General features: G+C 41.0%; 1 protein-coding gene across 2 annotated transcripts; it reads left to right on the forward strand.

Annotated features, from left to right (window-relative positions):
- The first annotated feature begins 628 nt into the window (after positions 1 to 628).
- Positions 629 to 11,735, forward strand: LOC121529421 (myosin heavy chain, fast skeletal muscle). 2 transcript variants are annotated; one of them, XM_041817258.1, is made up of 42 exons: positions 629 to 704; positions 1,095 to 1,150; positions 1,254 to 1,476; positions 1,648 to 1,791; positions 1,879 to 2,035; positions 2,124 to 2,151; positions 2,237 to 2,348; positions 2,426 to 2,518; positions 2,613 to 2,676; positions 2,802 to 2,900; positions 2,980 to 3,083; positions 3,178 to 3,316; positions 3,408 to 3,526; positions 3,621 to 3,770; positions 3,851 to 4,021; positions 4,105 to 4,411; positions 4,629 to 4,702; positions 4,797 to 4,884; positions 4,968 to 5,085; positions 5,180 to 5,303; positions 5,392 to 5,528; positions 5,636 to 5,891; positions 6,047 to 6,289; positions 6,384 to 6,560; positions 6,683 to 6,828; positions 6,943 to 7,033; positions 7,130 to 7,519; positions 7,602 to 7,728; positions 7,876 to 7,994; positions 8,394 to 8,590; positions 8,682 to 8,865; positions 8,943 to 9,108; positions 9,260 to 9,384; positions 9,506 to 9,814; positions 9,902 to 10,105; positions 10,202 to 10,327; positions 10,442 to 10,612; positions 10,718 to 10,822; positions 10,901 to 10,996; positions 11,092 to 11,223; positions 11,490 to 11,536; positions 11,619 to 11,735. In XM_041817258.1, the coding sequence occupies exons 3-41, from the start codon at positions 1,273 to 1,275 to the stop codon at positions 11,505 to 11,507; spliced, it is 5,814 nt and encodes a 1,937-aa protein (XP_041673192.1). In that variant the 5' UTR covers positions 629 to 704; positions 1,095 to 1,150; positions 1,254 to 1,272; the 3' UTR covers positions 11,508 to 11,536; positions 11,619 to 11,735. The 2 variants fall into 2 exon arrangements, with proteins under 2 accessions (XP_041673192.1, XP_041673191.1); XM_041817257.1 differs by having other exon boundaries at positions 10,718 to 10,996.
- The last annotated feature ends 356 nt before the right edge of the window (positions 11,736 to 12,091 follow it).

Consider the following 12,091-nt stretch of genomic DNA (forward strand, 5'->3'; position numbering starts at 1 on the left):
AGACCTTTCAAATTCAACCTTTAGAGAGCTGCACATGAATTTGTTAAATGATGGCTTATGTTTACTACGTATTTTGACTTTATTGACCCTCCACTCAAGAGCTTTAATGTTTAAAAGCACATATTCCGTTTTAAACAGCAAAATAAATGGCACAGTTTGTCCATCATCCTTATGCCTGCAATTGGAGGCAGTAATAGATCTACATTTACAGCTAAGACCTTTTACTCACCAAGATGATCTAGGGAGGAAAAGCTGGAGCACCTGCTAGTCTCTTTCCTAATGTTTCAACAATTATGCCCCTAAGAATCTTAAGCCTTATTTGGCATATTCAATTTTCATGTTTGAACATAGAACCTTATGTACATACATTAATTTCAGCCCCAAACTGCAATTCATCTTTCTATATTGCAACAAATATCATATTTTAACCGAACAACTAATTCATGCAAGTCACATCCAAGGTCACAATTAAAAAAGAAAAAATATTAATGCAATAAAATCATCATTTTCCTGTGTATTTAAAATCACTGTGGCATTGATTTTAGTATGCCACTTCCTAAAGCATCACTACCACAAATTAAGCAACAGACTCAAAAGAAACCATGACCAAATTGAGTGTGAGACTACTGCTGACCAGGCACTCCCACCCTCTATATAAGAGGCAGCTCTTCACTCCTGCTTGAACTGATAGGCTTCCAGCACAGGTAAGTGGCTTGCCTGTGACCTCAGTTTTTTCATTTAATTGAGTCATCTGTAAAATTGATGTGCATGTTGACAACAGCTGTTACAGTTTTTTTCATAGAAGTCTTGGAAAAATGTATTAAAATATTTGTCTTGATATGCAATAAAAGCATTTCAGAGGTAGTTTCTTCATTAGTCTAACTCATTTAACACACGCCTGTCTCCCTGAATGTATGCTATAAGTAAGAAAAATAACATTTCTATATTTGTGGCAGGCAATCAGCAGAGTAGTGAACTTAAATGATCAATTCAAAACATCTGCCTGATTTATAAAGAACAGTTTTTTATATTACCATTACTGTTCTCAATTGAATAATTCATCTTAGAACACTAATGTCAAGCCATTTCTATAGCATCTCTAGACTCCACCGGAGACTGCACTACTCATTCTTTTTGGGAAGAGGCCGAGGTAAAAGAAGTTGCTAAAAATACAAGAATCTTTAGCATCAGTGAGAAATCATTGCCCTTTTATACCAAAATGTAAACAATGCTATTGTTTCTTCATTTCCCAGTCTCAAATAAAGTGCCACCATGAGCACCGATGCAGAGATGGAGGCATATGGCCCTGCGGCCGTATACCTCCGGAAGCCAGAGAGGGAGAGGATTGAGGCACAAACAGCTCCTTTTGATGCCAAAACAGCCTACTTTGTTGCTGAGCCTGAAGAAATGTATCTGAAGGGTAAACTTGTCAAAAAGGAGGGTGGCAAAGCCACAGTTGAAACAGATAATGGAAAGGTGGGTGAATGATGTCAAATCTTGAATACTTATTTTGTTTTATACTTAAGACCCTGAGTTGACAGAAGGGTGTCATTCTGTCCATGGCATATTGTTGATCTTTTATCACATTTAATGAATTTTGTTTATCATTGCATATTTACTTAAAACATTCACCTAATCTTAATTCAGAGTATCACTGTAAAAGAGGATGACATTCATCCAAGGAACCCTCCAAAGTATGACAAAATTGAGGACATGGCCATGATGACCCACCTCAATGAGCCTTGTGTGCTGTATAACCTCAAAGAGCGTTATGCATCATGGATGATCTACGTAAGTTTCCAAATTTTACTTAGTTCATGTGGGATTAAAAAGCAGGTGTAACCAATAGTGAAACAATATGTATGCTTTAAATTTCAGACCTACTCAGGGTTGTTCTGTGTTGTCGTGAATCCCTACAAGTGGCTTCCCGTGTATGACGCAGTAGTCGTTCAGGCGTACAGGGGCAAGAAAAGAATTGAAGCCCCGCCCCACATCTTCTCCATTTCTGACAATGCCTATCAGTTCATGCTCACCGGTAAGTCCAGTGTCCAGTAACTTTAAACAAGAGCAGATAAAAGAAAATAAAGGGAAAATTACTTACATGAGACTTTTTATTTTTTCAGATCGTGAGAACCAGTCTGTCCTGATTACGTGAGTCTATAAAACTGTCATGATATATCTCTATAAACTATTAAAAATTATGCAAAATGGAAATTATGTTTATCTTCTAAACCAGCGGAGAATCTGGTGCCGGAAAGACTGTCAACACCAAGCGTGTCATCCAATACTTTGCAACAATTGCAGCTATTGGAGCTAAGAAGGCTGAGCCTGTACCTGGCAAAATGCAGGTAAAAATGGTTGCCATCAATGCAAAATAAATTTGTCATCGACATTTGTTAACACATTTCTTGAAAACCTATGGTAGGGTTCACTGGAGGATCAGATCGTTGCAGCCAACCCTCTGCTGGAGGCCTATGGTAATGCCAAGACTGTGAGGAATGACAACTCCTCTCGTTTTGTAAGTGTTAACAGAGGAAATCACAAGCTTTTGCTTATGATATGACTGCAAATCCAAAATCATGCCATTTAAAACTTCTGACTGTTATGTCTAGGGTAAATTCATCAGAATTCACTTCGGAACCACCGGCAAACTTGCTTCAGCTGATATTGAAACTTGTGAGTAATTTTATACAGTTTCCCATTTCTGGTCTGATTTGGGTGTTTGTGTGAATTCTCTCTTTGAATGAAGAAATTTGTTACCACAGTATGATTTAAGAGTTTCCATGATCTGTGATCCTCAGATCTGCTGGAGAAGTCTCGTGTAACCTTCCAGCTGTCTGCTGAGAGAAGCTACCACATCTTCTATCAGCTCATGACTGGCCACAAGCCTGAGCTTTTAGGTATGAGCATGTACAGTAGTGAGACTGCAACAAACACTTACCCTTGGAAATTTCATGTTATGTGTTTGTGGTATTTCAGAGGCTCTTCTGATCACCACCAACCCCTATGACTACCCAATGATCAGTCAGGGTGAAATCACTGTCAAAAGCATCAATGATGTTGAAGAGTTCATTGCCACCGATGTAAGACAACACGTTTGCTTTAAATACCAAGTAATGATTTAAATATTCTGTTGAAAAAATTAAAACTAATTGCTTTGTTCCTAATAATATGCAGACAGCCATTGACATCTTGGGCTTCTCTGCTGAGGAGAAAATAGGCATCTACAAGCTGACTGGTGCTGTGATGCATCATGGTAACATGAAATTCAAGCAGAAGCAGCGCGAGGAGCAGGCTGAACCTGATGGCACCGAGGGTAACTTCAGAATTAATGTTCACTCATCATGCAAGTTTTGTTGGGTGTGGAAAGATAATAACTCAAGATAATGGGTACTGTTTTCTGTCAGTGGCTGATAAAATCGCCTACCTCCTGGGCCTGAACTCAGCTGACATGCTCAAAGCTCTGTGCTACCCAAGAGTCAAGGTCGGAAATGAGATGGTAACCAAAGGTCAGACCGTCCCACAGGTAATAGAAAAATCCATACATAAATGTTGAATTAGCTCTTACATTTGAGGAAAATATTATAAAAATCTGTTATGTCCTTATTCCTTAAATCTAGGTCAACAATGCAGTCAGTGCTCTCTGCAAGTCTATCTATGAGAAAATGTTCTTGTGGATGGTCGTTCGTATCAATGAGATGCTGGACACAAAGCAGCCAAGACAATTCTTCATTGGCGTCTTGGACATTGCTGGTTTTGAGATCTTTGATGTAAGTCACTGAGCAAATTTCTGATCAGTGTTAGGGTTAAGTCCTCAAGAGCCTTGAAATTACATATCTTTCTCTTATAGTTCAACAGCTTGGAGCAACTGTGCATCAACTTCACCAATGAGAAACTGCAACAGTTCTTCAACCACCACATGTTTGTGCTGGAGCAAGAGGAGTACAAGAAAGAGGGCATTGACTGGGAGTTCATTGACTTCGGTATGGACTTGGCTGCTTGCATTGAGCTGATTGAGAAGGTAAGCAAGTTCTGTTGTGGCCACAAGTTTTGAATTCATGTACAAATGTTCACTTTTTCATAAAAAATGTAAAATCTCCTCAGCCAATGGGTATCTTCTCCATCCTTGAAGAGGAGTGCATGTTCCCCAAGGCCTCTGACACAACTTTCAAGAACAAGCTGCATGACCAGCATCTTGGGAAGACAAAGGCTTTTGAGAAGCCAAAGCCTGGAAAGGGCAAGGCTGAGGCTCACTTCTCTCTGGTCCATTATGCTGGTACAGTGGACTACAACATCTCTGGCTGGCTGGACAAGAACAAGGACCCACTGAATGACTCTGTGGTTCAGCTCTACCAGAAGTCTGCAAACAAACTTCTGGCATTCCTGTATGCAGCCCATGCTGGAGCTGAGGGTGAGCAATATCTGTTAGTGAAGAATGCAGAAACTACATATTTGTAACAGACAACTAGGAGCCCCTAAAATATTTTCAATCACCAAAGAAAGTATGTTATATTGTTAAACATATAACTCACAATGAGACAGAGCCTGATGCAGGCTGATTCATAATGAACTAAGTAAATCAAAATTTATGGAGTGCAAAGAGTAAAATGCATTTTTTTGTGAAACAGAGGCTTCTGGTGGTGGCAAGAAGGGTGGTAAGAAGAAGGGTGGTTCCTTCCAGACTGTGTCTGCTCTTTTCAGGGTATGTAATGTCCATTTATTTCGTTTATTGAGGGGAAAAAATATTTTTAACTTAACCCTACTCTGATCTGTATGTTGGTAATTCTGATCCACAGGAGAACTTGGGCAAGCTGATGACCAATCTGAGGAGCACCCACCCTCACTTTGTGCGCTGCTTGATTCCAAATGAAACTAAGACTCCAGGTGCATTTTTTATGAGAAACAATTCTTAAAATATAAGGCTAAAGGAAACATGATGAACATCTTAATGAATATGCATTTTGCAGGTCTTATGGAGAACTTCTTGGTCATCCACCAGCTGAGGTGTAATGGTGTGCTGGAAGGCATCAGAATCTGCAGAAAGGGCTTCCCCAGCAGAATCCTCTATGGTGACTTTAAGCAGAGGTGAGTCTTCAGTGGATGTAATCAAAGTCACTAAGGTAAATCTTACACTGAAGGGTGAGAACAACGTCAGTAACAACGTCCGTTGGCCTTGTAGATACAAAGTATTGAATGCCAGTGTCATCCCTGAGGGACAGTTCATTGACAACAAGAAGGCTTCAGAGAAGCTGCTGGGTTCCATTGATGTGGACCACACTCAGTACAAGTTTGGACACACAAAGGTACCTTATCAAAGGCTACATTACCTTGTAGAAGTTGCGTCATATGAGAAGTTCCTGAAGGTTTTATTCTGCTTTTGAAACAATATAGGTGTTCTTCAAAGCTGGTCTGCTGGGTACCCTGGAGGAGATGAGAGATGAGAAACTGGCTGAGCTGGTGACCATGACTCAGGCTCTCTGCAGAGGATATGTCATGAGGAAAGAGTTTGTCAAGATGATGGAGAGGAGGTAGGCTCAATGGGGGTCAATTTGGTCTAACAGCCAAAAACTTACTTTGCAATTCAGAAACACAAATATTTGTTTGAAATGACATTTTATCCATCTAATTTTTCCAGAGAATCTATCTACAGCATCCAGTACAACATTCGTTCATTCATGAATGTCAAGAATTGGCCATGGCTGAAACTCTACTTCAAGATCAAGCCTCTCCTGAAGAGTGCTGAGACTGAGAAGGAGCTGCAGCAGATGAAGGACAACTATGACAAAATGCAATCAGACCTGGCTACTGCCCTTGCCAAGAAGAAAGAGCTAGAAGAGAAGATGGTTGCCCTGCTGCAGGAAAAGAATGACCTGCAACTGCAAGTGGCAGCTGTGAGTAAAAAAAAAAAAACAACTAATAGGACTCTTTCAAATCTATTAGTGATTATGCATGTACCCGGAACTACAGTTAAATTTAAAAATTAAGTTCAGTTTATTAAAAGCAATGAATATGGACTTACAGAAAACAATCTCACAATATACTACAGGAAGTTGAGAATCTCTCAGATGCTGAGGAAAGGTGTGAGGGGCTCATTAAGAGCAAGATCCAGATGGAGGCCAAACTCAAAGAGACGTCCGAGAGACTGGAGGATGAAGAGGAAATCAATGCTGAGCTGACTGCCAAGAAGAGGAAACTGGAGGATGAATGCTCTGAACTGAAGAAGGATATTGATGACTTGGAGCTCACCTTGGCCAAAGTGGAGAAGGAGAAACATGCCACAGAAAACAAGGTCCCTTCTACTTAGAGAATGAATTCTTCTGAAGTGTAAATGTGTGTACATATAGAAAATTAAAAATGACGCAACATACTGTCTCCCAATTAAGGTGAAAAATCTGACAGAGGAGATGGCATCTCAAGATGAATCTATTGCCAAGTTGACAAAGGAGAAGAAAGCCCTCCAAGAGTCCCACCAGCAAACTCTGGATGACCTCCAGGCAGAGGAAGACAAAGTCAATACTCTGACCAAGGCCAAGACAAAGCTGGAACAGCAAGTTGATGATGTAAGAAAATAACTGTTTTTACTTGCTTAACTTTGTTGTTATTTTTTAACTATAATGATTTGAATGCATCTTAAAGTTGCCATTCTGTCATTAAAATCCTAATGTTAACTGTTATCTGATAGCTTGAGGGATCCCTGGAGCAAGAGAAGAAACTCCGCATGGACCTTGAGAGAGCAAAGAGAAAGCTTGAGGGAGATCTGAAGCTGGCTCAGGAATCTATTATGGATCTTGAGAATGACAAGCAGCAATCAGACGAGAAGATCAAGAAGTAAAGTGATTTCTCTTACCTTGGAATTTGGCTTTTCCCACAGAGCAAGAAATAATCCAAAGTTGTGCTTGCAAGAATAATTCAATGCTAAAATGTTTCTGATTTCATTTACAGGAAGGAGTTTGAGACCAGCCAGCTTCTCAGCAAGATTGAGGATGAACAGTCTCTTGGTGCTCAGCTTCAGAAGAAGATCAAGGAGCTCCAGGTACACATTTGGTTTAAATAACAGACCCATAACATTATGAATGAGATTTTCATCCTCTCAGTAAGCCTCCTTGATATTTCCAATGTCCTAATCTAGGCTCGCATTGAGGAGCTGGAAGAGGAGATTGAGGCTGAGAGGGCTGCTCGTGCTAAGGTTGAGAAGCAGAGGGCTGACCTGTCCAGGGAGCTCGAGGAGATCAGTGAGAGGCTTGAGGAAGCTGGTGGAGCAACAGCTGCTCAGATTGAGATGAACAAGAAGCGTGAGGCTGAGTTCCAGAAGCTGCGCCGTGATCTTGAGGAGTCCACCCTGCAGCATGAAGCTACTGCAGCAGCTCTCCGCAAGAAGCAGGCTGACAGTGTTGCAGAGCTGGGAGAGCAGATCGACAACCTCCAGCGCGTCAAGCAGAAGCTGGAGAAGGAGAAGAGCGAGTACAAGATGGAGATTGATGACCTCTCCAGCAACATGGAGTCTGTTGCCAAATCCAAGGTGTGGAAGTTTTTGGGGAAAGAGGTTATGCCTTTTATAAAAATCAGAAAACTTATCCAATAAATGTTTCTGTTTAATACAGGGCAACTTGGAAAAAATGTGCAGAACTCTTGAGGACCAACTGAGTGAACTCAAAGCCAAAAATGATGAGAATGTCCGTCAGCTCAATGACGTTAATGCACAGAAGGCCAGACTGCAGACTGAGAATGGTGATTGATTGCTCAAAAAATACTATTCTGTAGATGAGGCTGTCGTGTGATATATGACACGATTACATATTGTGAAGAAGCTACAAAATATCACCTGAAAATCTGAAAATTATCTTTCTTACCAAACATTAATATTTTGTCATTCAGGTGAATTTGGCAGGCAGATTGAGGAGAAGGAAGCTCTTGTTTCCCAGCTGACAAGAGGCAAGCAGGCTTTCACTCAGCAGATTGAGGAGCTCAAGAGGCACATTGAGGAGGAAGTGAAGGTATGAAAAGTTGGTCTCTTGATGTTTTATGCCATTATTCCCCAAAAACTATTAAGACCTGAATATCAGTAATGGCCAAAGACAAAGTTTCACCAAAACAAATGTGGACGATTAAAAAGAAACTATTTTCAAACTGAGTTTACCTTTTCAAGTGATAAAAAGGACAGGTATTTTAAGAAGAAAATATATGAAAGCAGAAAGAGATGAAATAGAAAAACCTTCCAAACAACAGGAATACAGGAGAAAACTACTTTATATTATGCCTGAAGATAGTCAGACACAATTCTCTCTGACACAGCTTTTCAGGGTGTTGTTTAATTCAACATAGTTGACAAATAAATGTTAAAATCATAAATATGAGCTTCAGTGTCTCACCAACATAAACTGTGCGCTCAACAGGCCAAGAACGCCCTCGCCCATGCTGTTCAGTCAGCCCGCCATGACTGTGATCTGCTCAGAGAGCAGTTTGAGGAGGAGCAGGAGGCCAAGGGTGAGCTGCAGAGAGGAATGTCAAAGGCCAACAGCGAGGTGGCTCAGTGGAGATCCAAATATGAGACTGATGCCATCCAGCGCACTGAGGAGCTGGAGGAGGCAAAGTATGTCTCCTTTCTTACAATAGTCTGGAAATTAATCTTGATGTTTTCTCAACCAATCCATTTAGCAAAAACTAAAACTTCTACATTGCAGGAAAAAGCTTGCCCAGCGTCTGCAGGATGCAGAGGAATCCATCGAGGCTGTGAACTCTAAGTGTGCCTCTCTGGAGAAGACCAAGCAGAGGCTGCAGGGTGAGGTGGAGGACCTCATGATTGATGTGGAGAGAGCCAATTCTCTGGCTGCCAGTCTTGACAAGAAGCAGAGGAACTTTGATAAGGTAACAGAAAAAAATAAGAGTGACACAAAAATCTATTTCAACATGTATACACATTTTGGTCATTTGTATGACTCAAGGTCCTGGCAGAATGGAAACAAAAGTACGAGGAGGGCCAGGCAGAGCTGGAGGGAGCTCAGAAAGAGGCTCGCTCTCTCAGCACTGAACTGTTCAAGATGAAGAACTCTTATGAAGAGGCTCTGGATCACCTGGAGACCATGAAGAGAGAAAACAAGAATCTGCAGCGTATGTCAATCTTGCCTTATTCAATGACTTCTGTTGCAATTCAAAGGTTATATTTATGACCTGTATTGTTTCATGCCTTGTCACATACCCTCATAAATACAGTAATATAATCTTCATTATTCTAATTAAAACTGGCTTCATTGCTCTGTAGAGGAGATCTCAGACCTAACTGAACAGATCGGAGAGACTGGAAAGAGCATCCATGAGCTGGAGAAAGCAAAGAAGACTGTGGAGACTGAGAAGTCTGAGATACAGTCTGCACTGGAGGAGGCTGAAGTAAAACATTTTCATTACATACGCATTTTGATAGATTTGGTTTTATTTGATTAAATCCAATTAGTCAATGTCACCTCTATCAGATATTTCTAACAAAAATGATTTCTTCAATCATTTACAGGGCACACTGGAGCATGAGGAGGCCAAGATTCTCCGTGTTCAGCTTGAGCTCAACCAGGTCAAGAGTGAGGTTGACAGGAAGGTCTCAGAGAAAGATGAAGAGATGGAACAGATCAAGAGGAACAGCCAGAGGGTGATTGATTCCATGCAGAGCACCCTGGACTCTGAAGTCAGGAGCAGGAATGATGCCCTGAGAGTCAAGAAGAAGATGGAGGGAGATCTGAATGAGATGGAGATTCAGCTGAGCCATGCCAACAGGCAGGCTTCTGAGGCACAGAAACAACTGAGAAATGTCCAGGGACAACTCAAGGTGGGCTGCGTGATAATTAGGACAGAAACATGTTGAAAAAATCATGCGTATGATTAACTTTAATTTGTTTTTCTATTTTGATGCCAGGATGCCCAACTGCATCTTGATGATGCTGTCAGGGGACAGGAAGACATGAAGGAGCAGGTCGCCATGGTGGAGCGTAGAAATGGCCTCATGCTGGCTGAGATTGATGAGCTGAGAGCTGCTCTGGAGCAGACAGAGAGAGGACGTAAAGTGGCTGAGCAGGAGCTGGTTGATGCCAGTGAGCGTGTCGGACTGCTCCACTCTCAGGTTCTCTTCTGGGATTGATAAAAATGACAGTCACATGGTCATCATAGGCATTAAAAACATTACTGACAATTAATTGTGTTTCTCATTGATATTCAGAACACAAGTCTTATCAACACCAAGAAGAAGCTGGAGTCTGACCTTGTCCAGGTCCAGGGTGAGGTGGATGACGCTGTCCAGGAAGCAAGAAATGCTGAGGACAAAGCCAAGAAGGCTATCACTGATGTGAGTTCATGCTCATGCTTACCCTCCTCTAAACACAACCACACAAAATACTGGTTCACAGACTAATATTAATATTCAAGACTTTACAAGTTTCGTTCCAAAATGCCATTACAGGCTGCCATGATGGCTGAGGAGCTGAAGAAGGAACAGGACACCAGTTCTCACCTGGAGAGGATGAAGAAGAACCTGGAGGTCACAGTCAAGGACCTGCAGCACCGTCTGGATGAGGCTGAGAACCTCGCCATGAAGGGTGGCAAGAAGCAGCTCCAGAAACTGGAGTCCAGGGTATGCTCTGTACAAAGTGGGAGCTTTATAACACAAAACTATTGAGGTGCACACCCTTTTAGTAATTAGATGAATTTGTTTAATCACTTATTTATTGTACTACAGGTGCGTGAGCTGGAGACCGAAGTCGAAGCTGAGCAAAGACGTGGAGCTGATGCTGTGAAAGGAGTCCGCAAATATGAGAGGAGAGTGAAGGAGCTCACCTACCAAGTAAGTGTTTACCCTAATAAAATATCCTGCATTCTTTGTGTCTACAACATCATGATTAACAATCCTCTACCTGTGCAGACTGAAGAGGACAAGAAGAATGTCAACAGACTTCAGGATCTTGTGGACAAGCTGCAGCTCAAAGTCAAGTCCTACAAGAGACAGGCTGAGGAGGCTGTAAGTCACTTTTGTGATCTTATGCATGTTAAAGACCAGAAACTATATTTACATCACACTGGTTACAAATGTAACATACTGTGAACCCTTCACAGGAGGAGCAGGCCAACACTCACATGTCCAGGCTGAGAAAGGTTCAGCATGAGCTGGAGGAGGCTCAGGAGCGTGCTGACATTGCTGAGTCCCAGGTCAACAAGCTGAGAGCCAAAAGCCGTGAAGCTGGAAAGGTAATCCACTTCCATGCAATGTTTTGAAGTGATCATTGGCATTATTTATTTTGTGGTCAAAATGATAATTCTTTTAGCATGAATGACTAATATTCTCAACTTTCTTTGAAACAAAATATAATTAAGGCTCATGAAAGTACTTGTCAAACAGTTTTGAGACCGCATGTAGGATGTGCAGTCTTTAGATCCCCTCCATTCACGATTTAACAGCCCAGAAATTAATCTCACATTGCCTGGTTTCAAAAATTTCATTTTGTCTTTTTCAGAGTGAATCTGCTGAGTAAGAGACCACATCAAAATCTGTGCTGTCAAGGTAATAATTGATCCAAACATATTTAATTGAAAATGACCATAGTAGTTGCTGAATAACTTGTTACTTTTTCTGTCTTTCCCAGCTTAACATCACTGAACTAAAGACAACAGTCTTTTAAGGCATTTTGACAGAGTTCATAAAATATGACCAAACTGTTAAATTGTCACCCTATGTTGTCAATAAATTTGTCTTGATTGTTGAAAAGTGTGACTTGGTATCATTTACTTTCTAACTGCTCTACTGGTGCTCTCTTAGTCAACTTATCTGACTTTTTTGTTGTAGGAGTTTATCTGCCTAACTGGATGGAGAGCTTCAAAAGCTTTCCTTCCTTAAATATAAAAATCATTATCATGACACATGGTCCTGGCAATTCTGGAGAGCAGTTATGTGTTCTTACCAGCTCTTTTTAACAGTGGTGGGTTAAACCTTAACAGAAAACTTTTGCATTCTAAGGATTTGCTTTACTATATGCGTTGTTAAAAAAAAAAAATCTAAAAAATCGGTACAACGACAAACTTAAAATCTCAATAACATTTTAGATTTTCCAGATCCAGA

The sequence above is a fragment of the Cheilinus undulatus genome, linkage group 21 (genome assembly GCF_018320785.1).
Source record: "Cheilinus undulatus linkage group 21, ASM1832078v1, whole genome shotgun sequence".
NCBI classification, from domain to species: Eukaryota; Metazoa; Chordata; class Actinopteri; order Labriformes; family Labridae; genus Cheilinus; species Cheilinus undulatus.